The 16,227-nt window shown below is 46.5% G+C and overlaps 1 protein-coding gene across 5 annotated transcripts in view; it reads left to right on the forward strand.

The window, feature by feature from the left end:
* qkia (QKI, KH domain containing, RNA binding a) overlaps positions 1-16,227 on the forward strand; it is a 181,740-nt gene that overhangs the window by 73,557 nt on the left and 91,956 nt on the right. For all 5 annotated transcript variants that reach the window (XM_072457017.1, XM_072457016.1, XM_072457020.1 and 2 more), the window contains exon 3: positions 1,607-1,723. In XM_072457017.1, the coding sequence (XP_072313118.1) occupies positions 1,607-1,723 (117 nt within the window). The remainder of the gene's footprint in view (positions 1-1,606; positions 1,724-16,227) is intronic.

A 16,227-nucleotide genomic window follows, 5' to 3' on the forward strand; every position in this document is an offset into this window, starting at 1 on the left:
AGCTGCTGCTGCTGCTGCTGCTGCTGCTGCTGCTACAGCTACTGCTGCTGCTGCTGCTGCTGCTGCTGCTACAGCTGCTGCTACAGCTGCTACAGCTGCTGCTGCTGCTGCTGCTACAGCTGCTGCTGCTGCTGCTGCTGCTGCTGCTGCTGCTGCTGCTGCTGCTACAGCTGCTGCTGCTGCTGCTGCTACAGCTGCTGCTGCTGCTGCTGCTGCTGCTACTGCTGCTGCTGCTGCTGCTGCTGCTGCTACTGCTGCTGCTGCTGCTGCTGCTGCTGCTGCTGCTGCTGCTACAGCTGCTGCTGCTGCTGCTGCTGCTACAGCTGCTGCTGCTGCTACAGCTGCTGCTACAGCTGCTGCTGCTGCTGCTGCTGCTGCTGCTGCTGCTGCTACAGCTGCTGCTGCTGCTGCTGCTGCTGCTGCTGCTGCTACAGCTGCTGCTGCTGCTGCTGCTGCTGCTACAGCTGCTGCTGCTGCTGCTGCTGCTGCTGCTGCTGCTGCTGCTGCTGCTGCTGCTGCTGCTGCTGCTGCTACAGCTGCTGCTGCTGCTGCTGCTGCTACAGCTACAGCTGCTGCTGCTGCTGCTGCTGCTGCTGCTACAGCTGCTGCTGCTGCTGCTGCTGCTGCTGCTGCTGCTGCTGCTGCTGCTGCTGCTGCTGCTGCTACAGCTGCTGCTGCTGCTGCTGCTACAGCTGCTGCTGCTGCTGCTGCTGCTACAGCTGCTGCTGCTGCTGCTGCTGCTACAGCTGCTGCTGCTGCTGCTGCTGCTGCTGCTGCTGCTGCTGCTGCTGCTGCTGCTGCTACAGCTGCTGCTGCTGCTGCTGCTGCTACAGCTGCTGCTGCTGCTGCTGCTGCTGCTGCTACAGCTGCTGCTGCTGCTGCTGCTGCTGCTGCTACAGCTGCTGCTGCTGCTGCTGCTGCTGCTGCTGCTGCTGCTGCTGCTACAGCTGCTGCTGCTGCTGCTGCTGCTGCTGCTACAGCTGCTGCTGCTGCTGCTGCTGCTGCTGCTGCTGCTGCTGCTACAGCTACAGCTGCTGCTGCTGCTGCTGCTACAGCTACAGCTGCTGCTGCTGCTGCTGCTACAGCTACAGCTGCTACTGCTGCTACAGCTACAGCTGCTGCTGCTACAGCTGCTGCTGCTGCTGCTGCTGCTACAGCTACAGCTGCTGCTGCTGCTGCTGCTGCTGCTACAGCTACAGCTGCTGCTGCTGCTGCTGCTACAGCTACAGCTGCTGCTGCTGCTGCTACAGCTACAGCTGCTGCTGCTACAGCTGCTGCTGCTGCTGCTGCTGCTACAGCTACAGCTGCTGCTGCTGCTGCTGCTGCTGCTACAGCTACAGCTGCTGCTGCTGCTGCTGCTGCTGCTACAGCTACAGCTGCTGCTGCTGCTGCTGCTACACCTACAGCTACAGCTGGTGCTGCTGCTGCTGCTGCTGCTGCTGCTGCTGCATGTTCACTCAAACCTTGAAAACAGCTCTAACCTGTTCAAGTAAACTCTTGTGTTCTTTTCCAGTGTGACCTTTTTGTGCCACGTGGAGATGCCAACACTCCACTGTCACGTCTCATCTTTAACTCTGGCCTGTTTCTTTTGCTTTTCCCTGTGCAGTATAACTTTGTGGGGAGAATCCTGGGCCCTCGTGGACTCACGGCCAAACAGTTGGAAGCAGAGACTGGATGCAAAATCATGGTGCGAGGCAAGAGCTCCATGAGAGACAAAAAGAAGGTAAGCTACAGAAAGAATGCTGCTTCAGGGAATAAGTCCTCTCAGACCAAACTAGCATACAGTACATTTAGCTATCCATTGTTGAACTAATGTCAACTAATTAAGTTGTCAAATAAATGTTATCTGCACTACAAAACAAGCCGTCTGCTGAGACAAAAGGTGGTCTGGATGAATTCATGGCTTTCAGCTGCAATATTTTGAGGACTTCTTTTTAAATATAAAATATATATTTTGTTCAAAAATTTGAATAGCTATGGTAACTTCTCCTTCTGAAACCCATGGATACAAATTGGTTTAGCCCTAAGTGATTTTACTAGTTTGAAAATGCTAAATTAATTAAAATAAATAAAATCTATGTTAATGTTAGTTCTGGAATCTGCGTTATCAAACAGTTTTACAAAAAATCTTTGTCTTGTTTCCATTGGTTCACTTTGCAGCAGCTCAGAGCAGTCTGAAAGTGTCACCACTGTCTTATATGAAGCATAGTGTCCTCAAAGGGTCCAATGTGGACCTTGAGTGGTACTAGGTTCCAAAGTGAGAACCTTTTTTGAGTGAGATGATGGGATTAAAGAGAACACAGACTCTGGTGAAAACAAGACAGCAGAAAGCAGATATAAACATAAAATATACATTTCTCACCAAACGCTGACTTAATCCTGTGATAAACCGCCATATTCCCAGTGATGGTTTCATATGTTGAGCCCCATGCTTAGCAAAACAAAGCTAGCACATGTTAGCAAAAGCTGTTTCATGTTTATTGAGGCAGGGCACTCGCCTCAAGATCCAAAATATTTCCAGTGCATAATGCATCCAATTTGATCCAAAACCAATACATTACATAAATAGACTTTAAAACGCTGTGTAGAGGGTTTGCAGAGAAGGGACATACATGGAAGAACCAGAAGTACTGTTTGCTAAAGCATTTGCCACATCTCACAATGTCACACAATTACTGAATGTGTTTTTAGTATACAATCAAGCCCTATACTTAGAAGTATTTATTAAGAAAACATGAGTTAGGTTTATGTGATGTCAGTTACTCACATAGTAGATCTCGGCTACTGGACCCAGAGCCTAACTCTGAACATGGGAAAAACAGACCTATTCCAAAGTCATAATCTGGCTATAGATGGCTGTGGGCTAGTTGGACACTGCGTCATCAGGATCCTAAATACCTTTTTATAAAAATTAATCAGTCAGTGAAGGGTAAACATAGTCGCACCTTTTCCCTGTGATATTGATAATGAAATGGTGTATTTTGCTTGGCATCTAAGGTCATTTTCACACTGCCACTAGTCAGGTTGACTTAAAGGAGCTTTCCCTTCTGAGAACAGTGCTATTAAGCCAGTGTGAACAACGCTAGTGAAACGGCTGCTGAAGCGTCTCAGAGCGGCTTCTCTCTCATTCAGGTGCAGGGCGTTGGTGTGAAAAGCGGCTAACCTTAAGCTGACCTAAATGCCACCGTGGTAATGGTAAAAGCGTTTGGAATATGATCAAGAATGCGCTTGGGCCCAATTTATTTGCACAAATGGAGCTGCCGTTTGCAACCTGCGTCTGATGAGGCATATTGTGCAGTAGGTAAAGCCTCTGTGTGCCACTCAGACCTATAGATCTATGGCTCACACAGCTTTGTCTCTGCCGCTCCACCATCGTGCATCATGCTCCCGGTGCATTTACCAAAAGACCACCACATACAGCACCGGGGAAAGTGGGCACATGCGTGCCAGTTCACGTGGCTGTTTGCTTTAAGCCCGTTGCTGTTATGAAAATGAGTGCGTTGGTCAGCTGATCACTTCTTATGGTGCGAGGTTTAGGGAGAATGAGGAGCAGTGCGTGTGAACACAACCAACCCAAAAGTGAAGTAAATCTGAACTAAATCTATTGCCAACTGGGGCCCCTCCACTGAACATACTAACTTGATCAAAGTGCTCTAAAATGAGTTAGGAAACATTGTGTGGTTCAGACAGCACTCTTGTAATTGTTTGTGAACATGACCTAACATTATGTTGGGTACTTCCTCTAGCTAAGCTCAGGGCTGGGCAGGGCAGGGCAGAACGCTGGCCGAGGGATTCAGATACATGATCCGCCCGGCTGGTAAATGTGTGTGCAGTGGAAATTTAGGAGGCAGGAGTAAAGAAGCATGAGCAGTTTATTTCTGGAACCAAGATATTTAAAAAAGCACAGGTGTGACAGAGGCAAACTTTACTGCTTAAGCTAAATTTGGACCTATTTTATGTATTGTTCACTTAATTATTCCATTCTTGGCAACAGCACTGTTTCTTGAGTAAAAAAAAAGATGATCCCTGTGTGAAATTTGTGTTTGACCCAAATGTCCAAAGTAACAAGGAAAATGCATGATACAAATTAGAGATCCACGTGTTGACATTGTGTTGCTAAAACATGGCTGTTTGAGGTATTATAACTTCAAATAATTGGTTATGGTAGTAGTGGTTTTCACACTAAAGTGCACAAATATCACTTTATATCCTTTGCATATTATACTCAAACCTTTAAAACTATGGTGAAGAATCAGTTGGTGATTCACATTTTGAAAGTTGAAAATGACCGGCATGTTTCTGGCTCCTGGTTGGCTCTGGATCGACATGTGCTTGACATTCTCTGGCAGGGGTTGTGACACTTCATCTGCAGCAGATCTCCTCAAGTTTCTGTGAACTCGGATGAGGACAATTCTCCTACTCTCATAGTGTTCTCCCATTTTTCATTCTGAGCCTCCCAGTTCAATGTTTTTCCAGACAATGGAAGCCTACTGTTCCAATTCACATCATGCACGTGTCTCAATCCGTCTCAACGTGAAGTCGAGAGATGCCTGCCAAAAAACATCCTGGCCCCTGTCCAGTGTGTATCCCGTCTAAGGCCCAAAGTAATTGGCATAGGCTCCACTCACCCGCGACCCCTAACTGTAACACGCGGTAGAAAATGAATGAATATCCACACATATGTCGTGCAGACATCAAATTACGAGCGTGAAATGACAATCTCCTCATACATGTGCTTATGTGCACCTGACCGGCTCAATGCAAGGTCAGAAACTATTCTCCTCACTTCACTCTTTCTGCTGTGTTTGTGAGAGGCGAGCGCTGAGCCAGAGGCCAAGCAGAGGCACCAAACGCACACAGTGGGACCAGAACTGCACTGGGACAGAGCATGTGCACGGACAGATGCTTTACACACTTTAGTTCTTTTTTAAAGACAATCAATTCATTTAATTGACTGACTAACTCAAAGTGTTTGCCCACTTCCTAATTTCTTTTCCCCATGTATGTCGCTTAAATGTTTCAGAACATCAGACACATTTAAATATTATTCAGACAAGATGCCTATTCTCAATTAAAAGAAAAAACCTTAAATAGGACCTGCCTGAGAAGGTGAAGAAGACCAAAAGATAGACATCATGCTGAGGTACAAAGACATTCTGGATCTAACTGCAGGCCTCACTTGCTTCAGTAAAGATTCCAAGGCTAAAGCCACTGCCAGAAAACATCTTTTTGGAAAGTACTGTGTACTGATGAGACAAAAGTTCAACTTTTGTGGTGGTGGTAGTTGAGATGATCTGGGGATGTTTTGCTGCTTCATGGAAGACCTGGAAGACTTTCTGTGATAAAGGAACCATGAATTGTGCTGTTGAACATGGTGTTTGCTATGGAGAAACTGTGACTATTAGAGTCCAATAACCGAACACCGCTCGGGGTCATATCGGGGAGGCTGTTGCTCCTGATCACCCCTCGATAGTTGTCACTGTTGTTGCCTATGGGCATGGAAATACCCCAGTATAACAACGGCGTCCCCGACCAGGTACTCTGCACTGCTGCTTGGTCCGTATGCTGACACAATAGTGAGACCTGTCTGTCCAAACTGAATGAGTGACACGTGGCGTCTGAGCTGTGGAGCTATACAAGAAGGCCAAACCAGCCTGTCATCTCCCTGTGGGCAACGCCAGAGAAGTGGCATGTCCAACCCCTCTCCAGGAGTGGGGTTACAAAGCCCAGGGTCTGGACATTTGACCATTTAGGTTGCTATAACACTGGTCCTGTTTTTGTTTTGTTTTTACTTTATAGTTTTTTTCACGTGAAACAACAAAAACATGCATAAAACAAACTGATCTTTCCAAAGAAAGGTGGAAAAACTTTGGTAGGACCATGGAGAACTCAAGATAAATAATGAAATGAGAAAGTAATAGGATTGTATCCAAAGAAATTGAGAAATTGAGTCTGTATGATGTCCGTCTATTCCTCAATCATTGTAGCAGTTTGTGCCATCCATTTTAGTGTTGCAAATATCTATCCATTATGTCCATGGCTGGAGTTTTGAGGCCTGAAGACATTGTTCTAAAATTGAGTGGGATGGTGGTATCATAAATAGTCTGCATTGCCTTGTTAATTTGTGCCCAATATTTCTGTGCAACAGGACAGTCCCAAAACACTTGGTAATGATTTACCTCCCGGCAACCAGTTTCTCTAGCATTCAGTACCTCCCTGTCAATAATGAGCACTTTGACATGGGCTGCGTCCCAATGGCCACACTTTTCCCTACATAGGGCACTACATTCGGACACCACTTTTGTAGTGGTGTCCGAATGTCCCGCAGATGAAAAATGAGTGCACTCAAAATTTCCCGCAATGCACCTTGAAAAGTACTGTGCAGTGCGCCCGGTGGTCCAGTGGTTAAGTCGCAGTTCATCAGAATTGGAATCAGAAAAGGTTTATTGTCATTGTCAAAGAACCAAATTCAGAAACGGCGTGCAGCCGGCCGGAGTGTCGTGAGCTTGAATCCTGACTGAATTACTGCATGTCCTCCCCTCTTTCTTTCCCCATTTCACCCTGTCCTCTCCTGTCTAATGAAGCCTACGGGCTATAAATATAGACCACAATACATTGCGAAAGTTGGAAAAACAGTGAAGGGTCTTTTTAACTGGACACAACATGACAAATGATAAATGCAAAGGGTAAATACACTGTTAAACTCAATAACATAAATAAACCGTTACGCTGCAAAGTTGTTAGCATTAGCCGCTTACCTTAGCTTGAGATCACATCACAGGGAAAACTCTGAACAATCTAGTCTGTTTGTTGTTGAATATGAGATCTATTTGTCCATAAATATGTGCGTGCCAGACTGATTTCTGATTGAAATCGGTCTGTTTGAATATTAATTACATACATCTATTCTTAGCTGAATTTGCCAAAGTCACGTGACGTGACGTGCAGCGAAGAGAAAGTAGTGAGTGTCCAAATCACTCTGTGATTGAGTGCCCTATAAAGTCTGCTAATCGGTATAGGGCTATAAAGTGAATGACCAGTTAGGGGACGAGCATGGACATTCAGACGCAACCATGGTGATATGAAAATACGGGTCACATTCTTCCAACAATATCCCTTCCAAACATGGGACTTGTGATAAACATATACTTTCCCACTTCTCAACCGTAAAAAATGAAATGACCTTTCTTATCCCATTTAATTTTAATATATTTAGTAGATTGGCTGTCCAAACCTGCATTAAGTTAATTAATAAGACCAGGTTATAATTGTAGTTTCTTTGGAAAAACCTATAAACGTCCTGTTTCTCCCAGACAAAGGATTCTTTTAACTTATCAAAGCTTTTCATCTTCTGGTCCTGATTTGGTCCTAATTAGGACCCAGTTTAGTCCCAATGTAGATGTGTTGGTCCTTCTTAGTTCTGGTCTAATCCAGGTCAGTTCTGTGTGTGGTCCCAGTTTAATGACAGTTTTGACGGGATGTGGTCCTCATTTTACTGCAGCAGTATTGTTACTATACTAAGGGCAGGAGTTTACCTTAGAAACGGACCTAAACATACAAATAAACACATTTCCTGTAATACCCATAGAATGTGTTGCAGTGTATATAACCCCTTGTCTACTTCGGTTACTATTGTGTGTTAGTGTTGTCCCCCCCTCCCGCGCCCTTTTCTCTACGGTGTCCTGCTCACAGCGCCTGCCTCCTGAGCTCGTTTTCAGCCTGATGCCCCGTGCACTTCGCAGCCAGCCTGTTTATTCAGGAGCCATTAGTGGCAGCGTTTTTCTGCTCTCAATAATTCAGCTGCTGCTCGTGCCTCCTGGGCCCGGCCGCATGAAGGGGATCGGCTCAGTGGAGCTCACCGGGACAGACTCCAGAGAGAGAGGGAGAGAGTGGGGGGCCAGAGCTGGAAAGAGTGAAGACAGAAGTGAAAGGGGGAGAGAGGGCGAGCAAGACACTGTGACACTGTTTGGCAGCTGGTGAAGTGCCTGCTTTTCAAAATGTTCTGTGTCACATATTTACAATTAGGGCTGGGTCAAAAAATCGATTTTGGATCGATGTCATTAAAATTTTGCAATATCGATTCATACGGCATGAGATCGATTTTCCCCCATGAAGTTAACCCCATGAAGTCTAGTGCAGGTGCAGCAGTGGTGCGTTTACGTGCGCTTGTCCAGCTGCAAGACACAGGTAAAACTGGACTCAGCGAGATGTCCCAACTCAAGTCTGACGTCTGGAACCATTTCAGATTAAACCGACAAAGGACAGGAAGCTGACCAGCAAAGAGCCAGCAGTGGTGAGGACAATGCTACAGATAATGGCTGGTGCAGTGGCAGGTGCAGTGGCAGGTGCAGCAGCTGATCACTCACTGAACTGAGCCTCACAAACAGATCTAAAAACTACTTTATGTTTCAAAATTGTACTTTTGAGACAGTTTTGTTACAGCTGAAGTTTAAACTGTCCAATTTACAAGTTTGCACTTCAAACCTGTTTATGGTGAAAAAATAATGTACATTTGTATTTTGTAACACAACTGAGCCATTTTCATTATTTAAGAGCAGATTGAATTGAATTGAATTGAATCGTGATTAATCGATTCAGAACGTTATGAATCAAATCAAATCGATTTAGGACATTGTCAAGATAAAGATGTTTGGACTTGTAGATTTACTCACAGTATACACAGGGAAGAGGAACCAAAACATTTACTCAAGTGACTTACAAAATGTATTATTCAAGTGAGAATAAAGTGCTGTAAAACCACCTATTGATATTTTGTAGAGTTGGTCAAATGTTGCCTCTCCAGACATCTGTCACACAGGGTTATACATGTCATACATCTCCTTCTCTTGTTCTTGTGTAACGCGTCTCTTTTCATTGGCTCATTCCAGACAGATTGTAGCCGGTCCTTGGAGAACACTTCTCATGCTGCACAGCCACACTAGCGTGTCCTCCTCTGGTGCTGCGCACACTTGTCTCTGTCTTTAGATCCTGTCCACTGGGGACCCAGTCGCTGTGTTCTGTTGTCAGTAATTGTCTTAAGTTTGGGAACAAAGAAGCTCGTTTCTACCCGGGCTTCATTGAACGTGGCAGCTCCCGGTCTCCACGGTGCCCAAGCTGCATTAATGCTAAATGCAAATCAACAACAGGTGCAAACGTAATTAAATAACAAGTATTTTCAATCGACCAGTGCGCCGCGTGTAGCGATGTAGCTGGGTAAACACATTGTAAACACTCATTTGATTTCAGCGCCGATGGAGAAATGCAGGAGCAGACAGCTGTTTCCCGAGTCACTCCAAGTGTCCTCCACCACCTGTAAATGCTTCTATAGCTTCTACAAGTCAGCAAAAGCATTTATCAACAGAATTGTATAGATGTTAAGTCTCCACCTTGTGCCAACCATAAAGCGCATTGTCCCTGTCCTTTTGTCCATTAAGTGCTATTGTAAAATCAATACATTTTAGTGTTTGCTCATGCAATGGCAACATATTTTGAAGTAGGAACACGCCTACATTCCACAATGGTAATGTGGTGGTCTCAAAGTTTACTAGAGCTGCAGAATAAAAGGCCATTGAGTCATTATTGCAATTTGAATGGTTGTAATTGGAATATCGCTATGACTTCAATTATTTAGTCCGTATTCTGCATTATTTGTTTTGATTTTTGCTCTTGTGTCTTTGCTTTGGCCTCTTATGTTTTAAAGCCTGTGATGATTTATGGACTAAAAACAGCACAGACCGACCGGATCTCTACATTTGAAGCCACAGATCTGGGAAATATGACAAGCTCATGAAAAGTGTGAATGAAGCTGAATGCCAGCTGAAAGTCCAGCTATGTTTTTACGATATTAGAACATGGTTAAATGCTGAAAATGTAAGAAAAGCATTTTTCATTCCCTTTTTACATTCAAGTTTGCATTTCCAACCACAGACATTTCCGTCTCCATTATTGGTACATTGTGTATTCTTTCACCAATTCAAAGTTTGAAAGCAGTGACCTTTTAAATATGTCAAGTGTGAGCTCCAGAGTGGCCCCTGCATACGGCTGTGTCCCGGTCTGACCTCCACCTCCCACGCACCCGCCCGCTAGACTAAATCAGGACAGTCTTTGTCCGTCAGCTGGTGGAAAGACATGGGAGCTCCGCTCAGAAGAAAGTAGTCATGGGCCATTTCTGTCTGTCTTGCACATGGTATAATATGCATGGCCTTTGACAGAGTCTGTCCTGTGGAAGTGAGGTGCCACAGCCCAGGACCAGGTGCTGCCTGGATGGAGCTTTTATATTCATATTCTTATGGCCCAGTTCGTATGCTAGTAATTTAAATTCAATATATACATCATGTGACTTAAGTTAGCATGAACTATGGCAGAATAGTTTGTCACCAACTTTTAGTCGGACAGTCCCATATTAAATCTAAAGTCATTTGAGATTGGTCCCATTGGAATATGCTGGCTCTGTCCTGTAGCGCCCCCTGTCTCCTGGCCTCACCTCTGTCTCCTGGCCTCACCTGTCTCCTGGCCTCACCTGTCTCCTGGCCTCACCTGTCTCCTGGCCTCACCTCTGTCTCCTGGCCTCACCTGTCTCCTGGCCTCACCTCTGTCTCCTGGCCTCACCTGTCTCCTGGCCTCACCTCTGTCTCCTGGCCTCACCTGTCTCCTGGCCTCACCTCTGTCTCCTGGCCTCACCTGTCTCCTGGCCTCACCTCTGTCTCCTGGCCTCACCTCTGTCTCCTGGCCTCACCTCTGTCTCCTGGCCTCACCTCTGTCTCCTGGCCTCACCTCTGTCTCCTGGCCTCACCTCTGTCTCCTGGCCTCACCTCTGTCTCCTGGCCTCACCTGTCTCCTGGCCTCACCTGTCTCCTGGCCTCACCTCTGTCTCCTGGCCTCACCTCTGTCTCCTGGCCTCACCTGTCTCCTGGCCTCACCTCTGTCTCCTGGCCTCACCTCTGTCTCCTGGCCTCACCTCTGTCTCCTGGCCTCACCTCTGTCTCCTGGCCTCACCTCTGTCTCCTGGCCTCACCTCTGTCTCCTGGCCTCACCACTGTCTCCTGGCCTCACCTCTGTCTCCTGGCCTCACCTCTGTCTCCTGGCCTCACCTCTGTCTCCTGGCCTCACCTCTGTCTCCTGGCCTCACCTCTGTCTCCTGGCCTCACCTCTGTCTCCTGGCCTCACCTGTCTCCTGGCCTCACCTCTGTCTCTTCTGTCATGTTGTCTCTTCACTCTGCAGCGGCGACCTTGTTCACCACTCTCACCCGTCTCATTTGTTTTGGTGAGCCAAGGCTCCCTGTGCTTACATCTGGCAGCGGCCTGCACACGCGGCCTGCACACGCGGCCTGCACACGCGGCCTGCACACGCGGCCTGCACACGCGGCCTGCACACAGGGCCTGCACACAGGGCCTGCACACGCGGCCTGCACACAGGGCCTGCACACGCGGCCTGCACACAGGGCCTGCACACGCGGCCTGCACACAGGGCCTGCACACGCGGCCTGCACACAGGGCCTGCACACAGGGCCTGCACACAGGGCCTGCACACGCGGCCTGCACACAGGGCCTGTACACGCAGCCTGCACACGCGGCCTGTACACGCGGCCTGCACACAGGGCCTGCAATATACATATATATATATATATATATATATATATATATATATATATATATATATATATGTGTATATATATATATATATATACATATATATATATGTATATATATACATACCTCTGATCAGGACATTCAATGCTCCACCTGATTTTATACATTAAGTTGAAGCAAACTTTGAACCATTGTCCTCTTAGAAGGATTTGGTTTTATCTGTGTCCTGGGAATTTATCCATTCATTCTGCACTGCTTGTTCCCGTTAGGTGTCGCGGATGACTGGAGCTTATTTCAGTGACTTGGGGCCTTAGGCGGGGTACACCCTTAGACAGGGGCCAGCTCGTCGGGGGTTAAGACTGTGTAGTTGATTTACATTTCAGTTGAACCACTCATATTAGGGCCTGATTACCAATATACCATTTAGTGATGTAATAATACATTATTAGGCAGATAATCCACTTTACTCTTTTGGAGTGGCACAAATGTTAATTTGACAAACACAAAGCTAAAAGTTTGATCTTTTTTGCTTTTTGTTGAGCTTTTGACCATGTTCTAACATTGTTTCCATATCAAAATAATACCTGGGGTTGTATTTAGTTTAATTTACGCTTGTTTGAATGAATCCTGAGCATCAAAAACACTCACTTTGAATCTCCTCGATCTGTGACATGGCTTGACACGACAAGATCTTATTTGCTGTTTTTTAGTCCTTAAATCTGCTTTGAACATTTCTGCTGTCAAATCACAATCATTACAATTGTGTTGCTTCATTAGCCTTGTTTATTTAAACCTATGTAATTACCCCTGCAGCTAGTAGATCAGAGAGTGTTGTGGGAAACAGCAGAGGTCAAAAAGTATTTTCCTTTTTTACAAAACGTTCTTTTGATAGACTTCCTTCTTTTTCTTTTAAGTGCTCAAGAGCATGTTTAAGGCTAATAACGGATGTAAATCGTGCATATTTGTCCTTTTTATCCTCTTATGTGTTTTTGGACCCCCTTGAAAATAAGACGACGCTTCTCAAGGAGGTTTCCACAAAAAATAAAGTAATAAAGTAATGCGACCATGCACAATGGAGAAAATAAACTAGTCCTTTTATGAATCCAGAAAAGGTTAGGAACACAGTTTGTGGGGTTCAGAGTAGCCCACCTATACCTCCCACTTCTTCCCTTTTCATTATGTTTGTTCTTGTCCAGTACACAATTATATTCTACTCAATATTCCATTTTCTTTCAAACATTTGCAATATTTTCCATTTTCCGATACATCTCCCACCTACTCTTAACTGAATTGTGCTGGAGATGGAGATACTTATATACAGATACTATTGTGGAAAGCATCAAAAGCCATACAGTTTGAAATGCATGTGATGCTTGTATTATTTTTGGTAGGTTATTTTTCAGTTAATGCTTTGGCTTAAAATGTGCACTGAATTCAATTGGCATCCTTTCCCCAAATCTCTTGAAGATGCACACACTCGCACACACACACACTTGCACACACACTTGCACACACACACTTGCACACACACATGCACACACACTTGCACACACACTTGCACACACACTTGCACACACACACTCGCACACACACACACTTGCACACACACATGCACACACACTTGCACACACACTTGCACACACACACTTGCACACACACACTTGCACACACACTTGCACACACACTTGCACACACACTTGCACACACACTTGCACACACACACTTGCACACACACTTGCACACACACTTGCACACACACACTTGCACACACACACTTGCACACACACACTTGCACACACACTTGCACACACACTTGCACACACACTTGCACACACACTTGCACACACACACTTGCACACACACACACTTGCACACACACTTGCACACACACTTGCACACACTTGCACACACACTTGCACACACACTTGCACACACACTTGCACACACACTTGCACACACACACTTGCACACACACTTGCACACACACTTGCACACACACACTTGCACACACACTTGCACACACACTTGCACACACACTTGCACACACACTTGCACACACACACACTTGCACACACACTTGCACACACACTTGCACACACACTTGCACACACACTTGCACACACACTTGCACATACACTTGCACACACACTTGCACACACACTTGCACACACACTCGCACACACACTCGCACACACACACACTTGCACACACACTTGCACACACACTTGCACACACACTTGCACACACACTTGCACACACACTTGCACACACACTTGCACACACACACTTGCACACACACTTGCACACACACTTGCACACACACTTGCACACACACTTGCACATACACTTGCACATACACTCGCACACACACACACTTGCACACACACTTGCACACACACTTGCACACACACTTGCACACACACTTGCACACACACACTTGCACACACACTCGCACACACACTTGCACACACACTCGCACACACACACACTTGCACACACACTTGCACACACACTTGCACACACACTTGCACACACACTTGCACATACACTTGCACACACACACACTTGCACACACACTTGCACACACACTCACACACACACTCGCACACACACTTGCACACACACTTGCACACACACTTGCACACACACTTGCACATACACTTGCACACACACTTGCACACACACACACTTGCACACACACTCGCACACACACACACTTGCACACACACACACTTGCACATACACTTGCACACACACTCGCACACACACACACTTGCACACACACTCGCACACACACACACTTGCACACACACTTGCACACACACTTGCACACACACTTGCACACACACTCGCACACACACACACTTGCACACACACTTGCACACACACTTGCACACACACTTGCACACACACTTGCACACACACTTGCACACACACTTGCACACACACTTGCACACACACTTGCACATACACTTGCACACACACTTGCACACACACTTGCACACACACTTGCACACACACTTGCACACACACTCGCACACACACTCGCACACACACTTGCACACACACTTGCACACACACTCGCACACACACTTGCACACACACTCGCACACACACTTGCACACACACTTGCACACATACGCTTGCACACACACTCGCACACACACACACTTGCACACACACTTGCACACACACTTGCACATACACTTGCACACACACTCGCACACACACTTGCACACACACTCGCACACACACTTGCACACACACTTGCACACATACGCTTGCACACACACTCGCACACACACACACTTGCACACACACTTGCACACACACTTGCACACACACTTGCACATACACTTGCACACACACTTGCACACACACACTTGCACACACACACTTGCACACACACACTTGCACACACACTTGCACACACACTTGCACACACACTTGCACACACACTTGCACACACACTTGCACACACACTTGCACACACACTTGCACACACACTTGCACACACACTTGCACACACACACTTGCACACACACTTGCGCACACACTTGCACACACACACTTGCACACACACACTTGCACACACACTTGCACACACACTTGCACACACACTTGCACACACACTTGCACACACACTTGCACACACACTTGCACACACACTTGCACACACACACTTGCACACACACACTTGCACACACACTTGCACACACACTTGCACACACACTTGCACACACACTTGCACACACACACTTGCGCACACACTTGCACACACACTTGCACACACACACTTGCACATACGCTTGCACACACACTTGCACACACACTCGCACACACACTCGCACACACACTTGCACACACACTCGCACACACACACACACTTGCACACACACACACAATGAGCACAACAGCCACATTTTTCTCAGTGAGGACAGTCCTGGCACGGGAACATGTCCAACCCGCCAGTCATTGTCCTGCTGAGCAACTCTGCTCAAACTCCTTCATGACGCACCGTTTTGAAAGTCTGAAAAGGTCCAGCGTTATCGTAGCCACATTGGGCCTTTTCACAAGGACATCTGCTAACTGACTGTGCAGATAAATGGAAAATGGCAGTTGTGTATTTGTGGAATGGCAGAGACATCCTGCTCTTCATGTGGTCGCCCTGGTGACGGGAGCGACTCTAAATGGCTTTCCAATGTGGTTTGGTGTGTCAGTGTACAGCCATGAAAGAGGACTACTTCCCCGAGGCCAGGTGAGAATAGGATCAAGAGTAAAGAAGACCTGGGATTCACAGCAATGTGTCACTCATATGGAACCACCAATGGAATAATGAGAATATTCTGTATATGAGATGACATGAGCGTCCTGAAGTGACCCTGGATGTACCACACCAACATTTCAAACCAGCGCAAACGTGTAGCCTGGTGTGCGCTGGTGGTGTAGTGGTTAAGGGCGTTGCATGACCATTTGCTTAATGTCCCTCCCCATTTCACAAAACGACTGCTCTGTTTAATAAATCCTTCGCCCGAAAATATTTGTAAAACACAATTTCACCACTAGAGAGTCAATGTGCCTCTGGGTGAAAACGGGGTTTGTTGAAACTCCAAATAAAAGTGGATTTCTCGTATCATA

Source organism: Eucyclogobius newberryi, unplaced genomic scaffold, assembly GCF_026437365.1.
Source record: "Eucyclogobius newberryi isolate DKJ021-1_F unplaced genomic scaffold, fEucNew1.0.hap1 SCAF_21, whole genome shotgun sequence".
Classification (NCBI taxonomy): domain Eukaryota; kingdom Metazoa; phylum Chordata; class Actinopteri; order Gobiiformes; family Gobiidae; genus Eucyclogobius; species Eucyclogobius newberryi.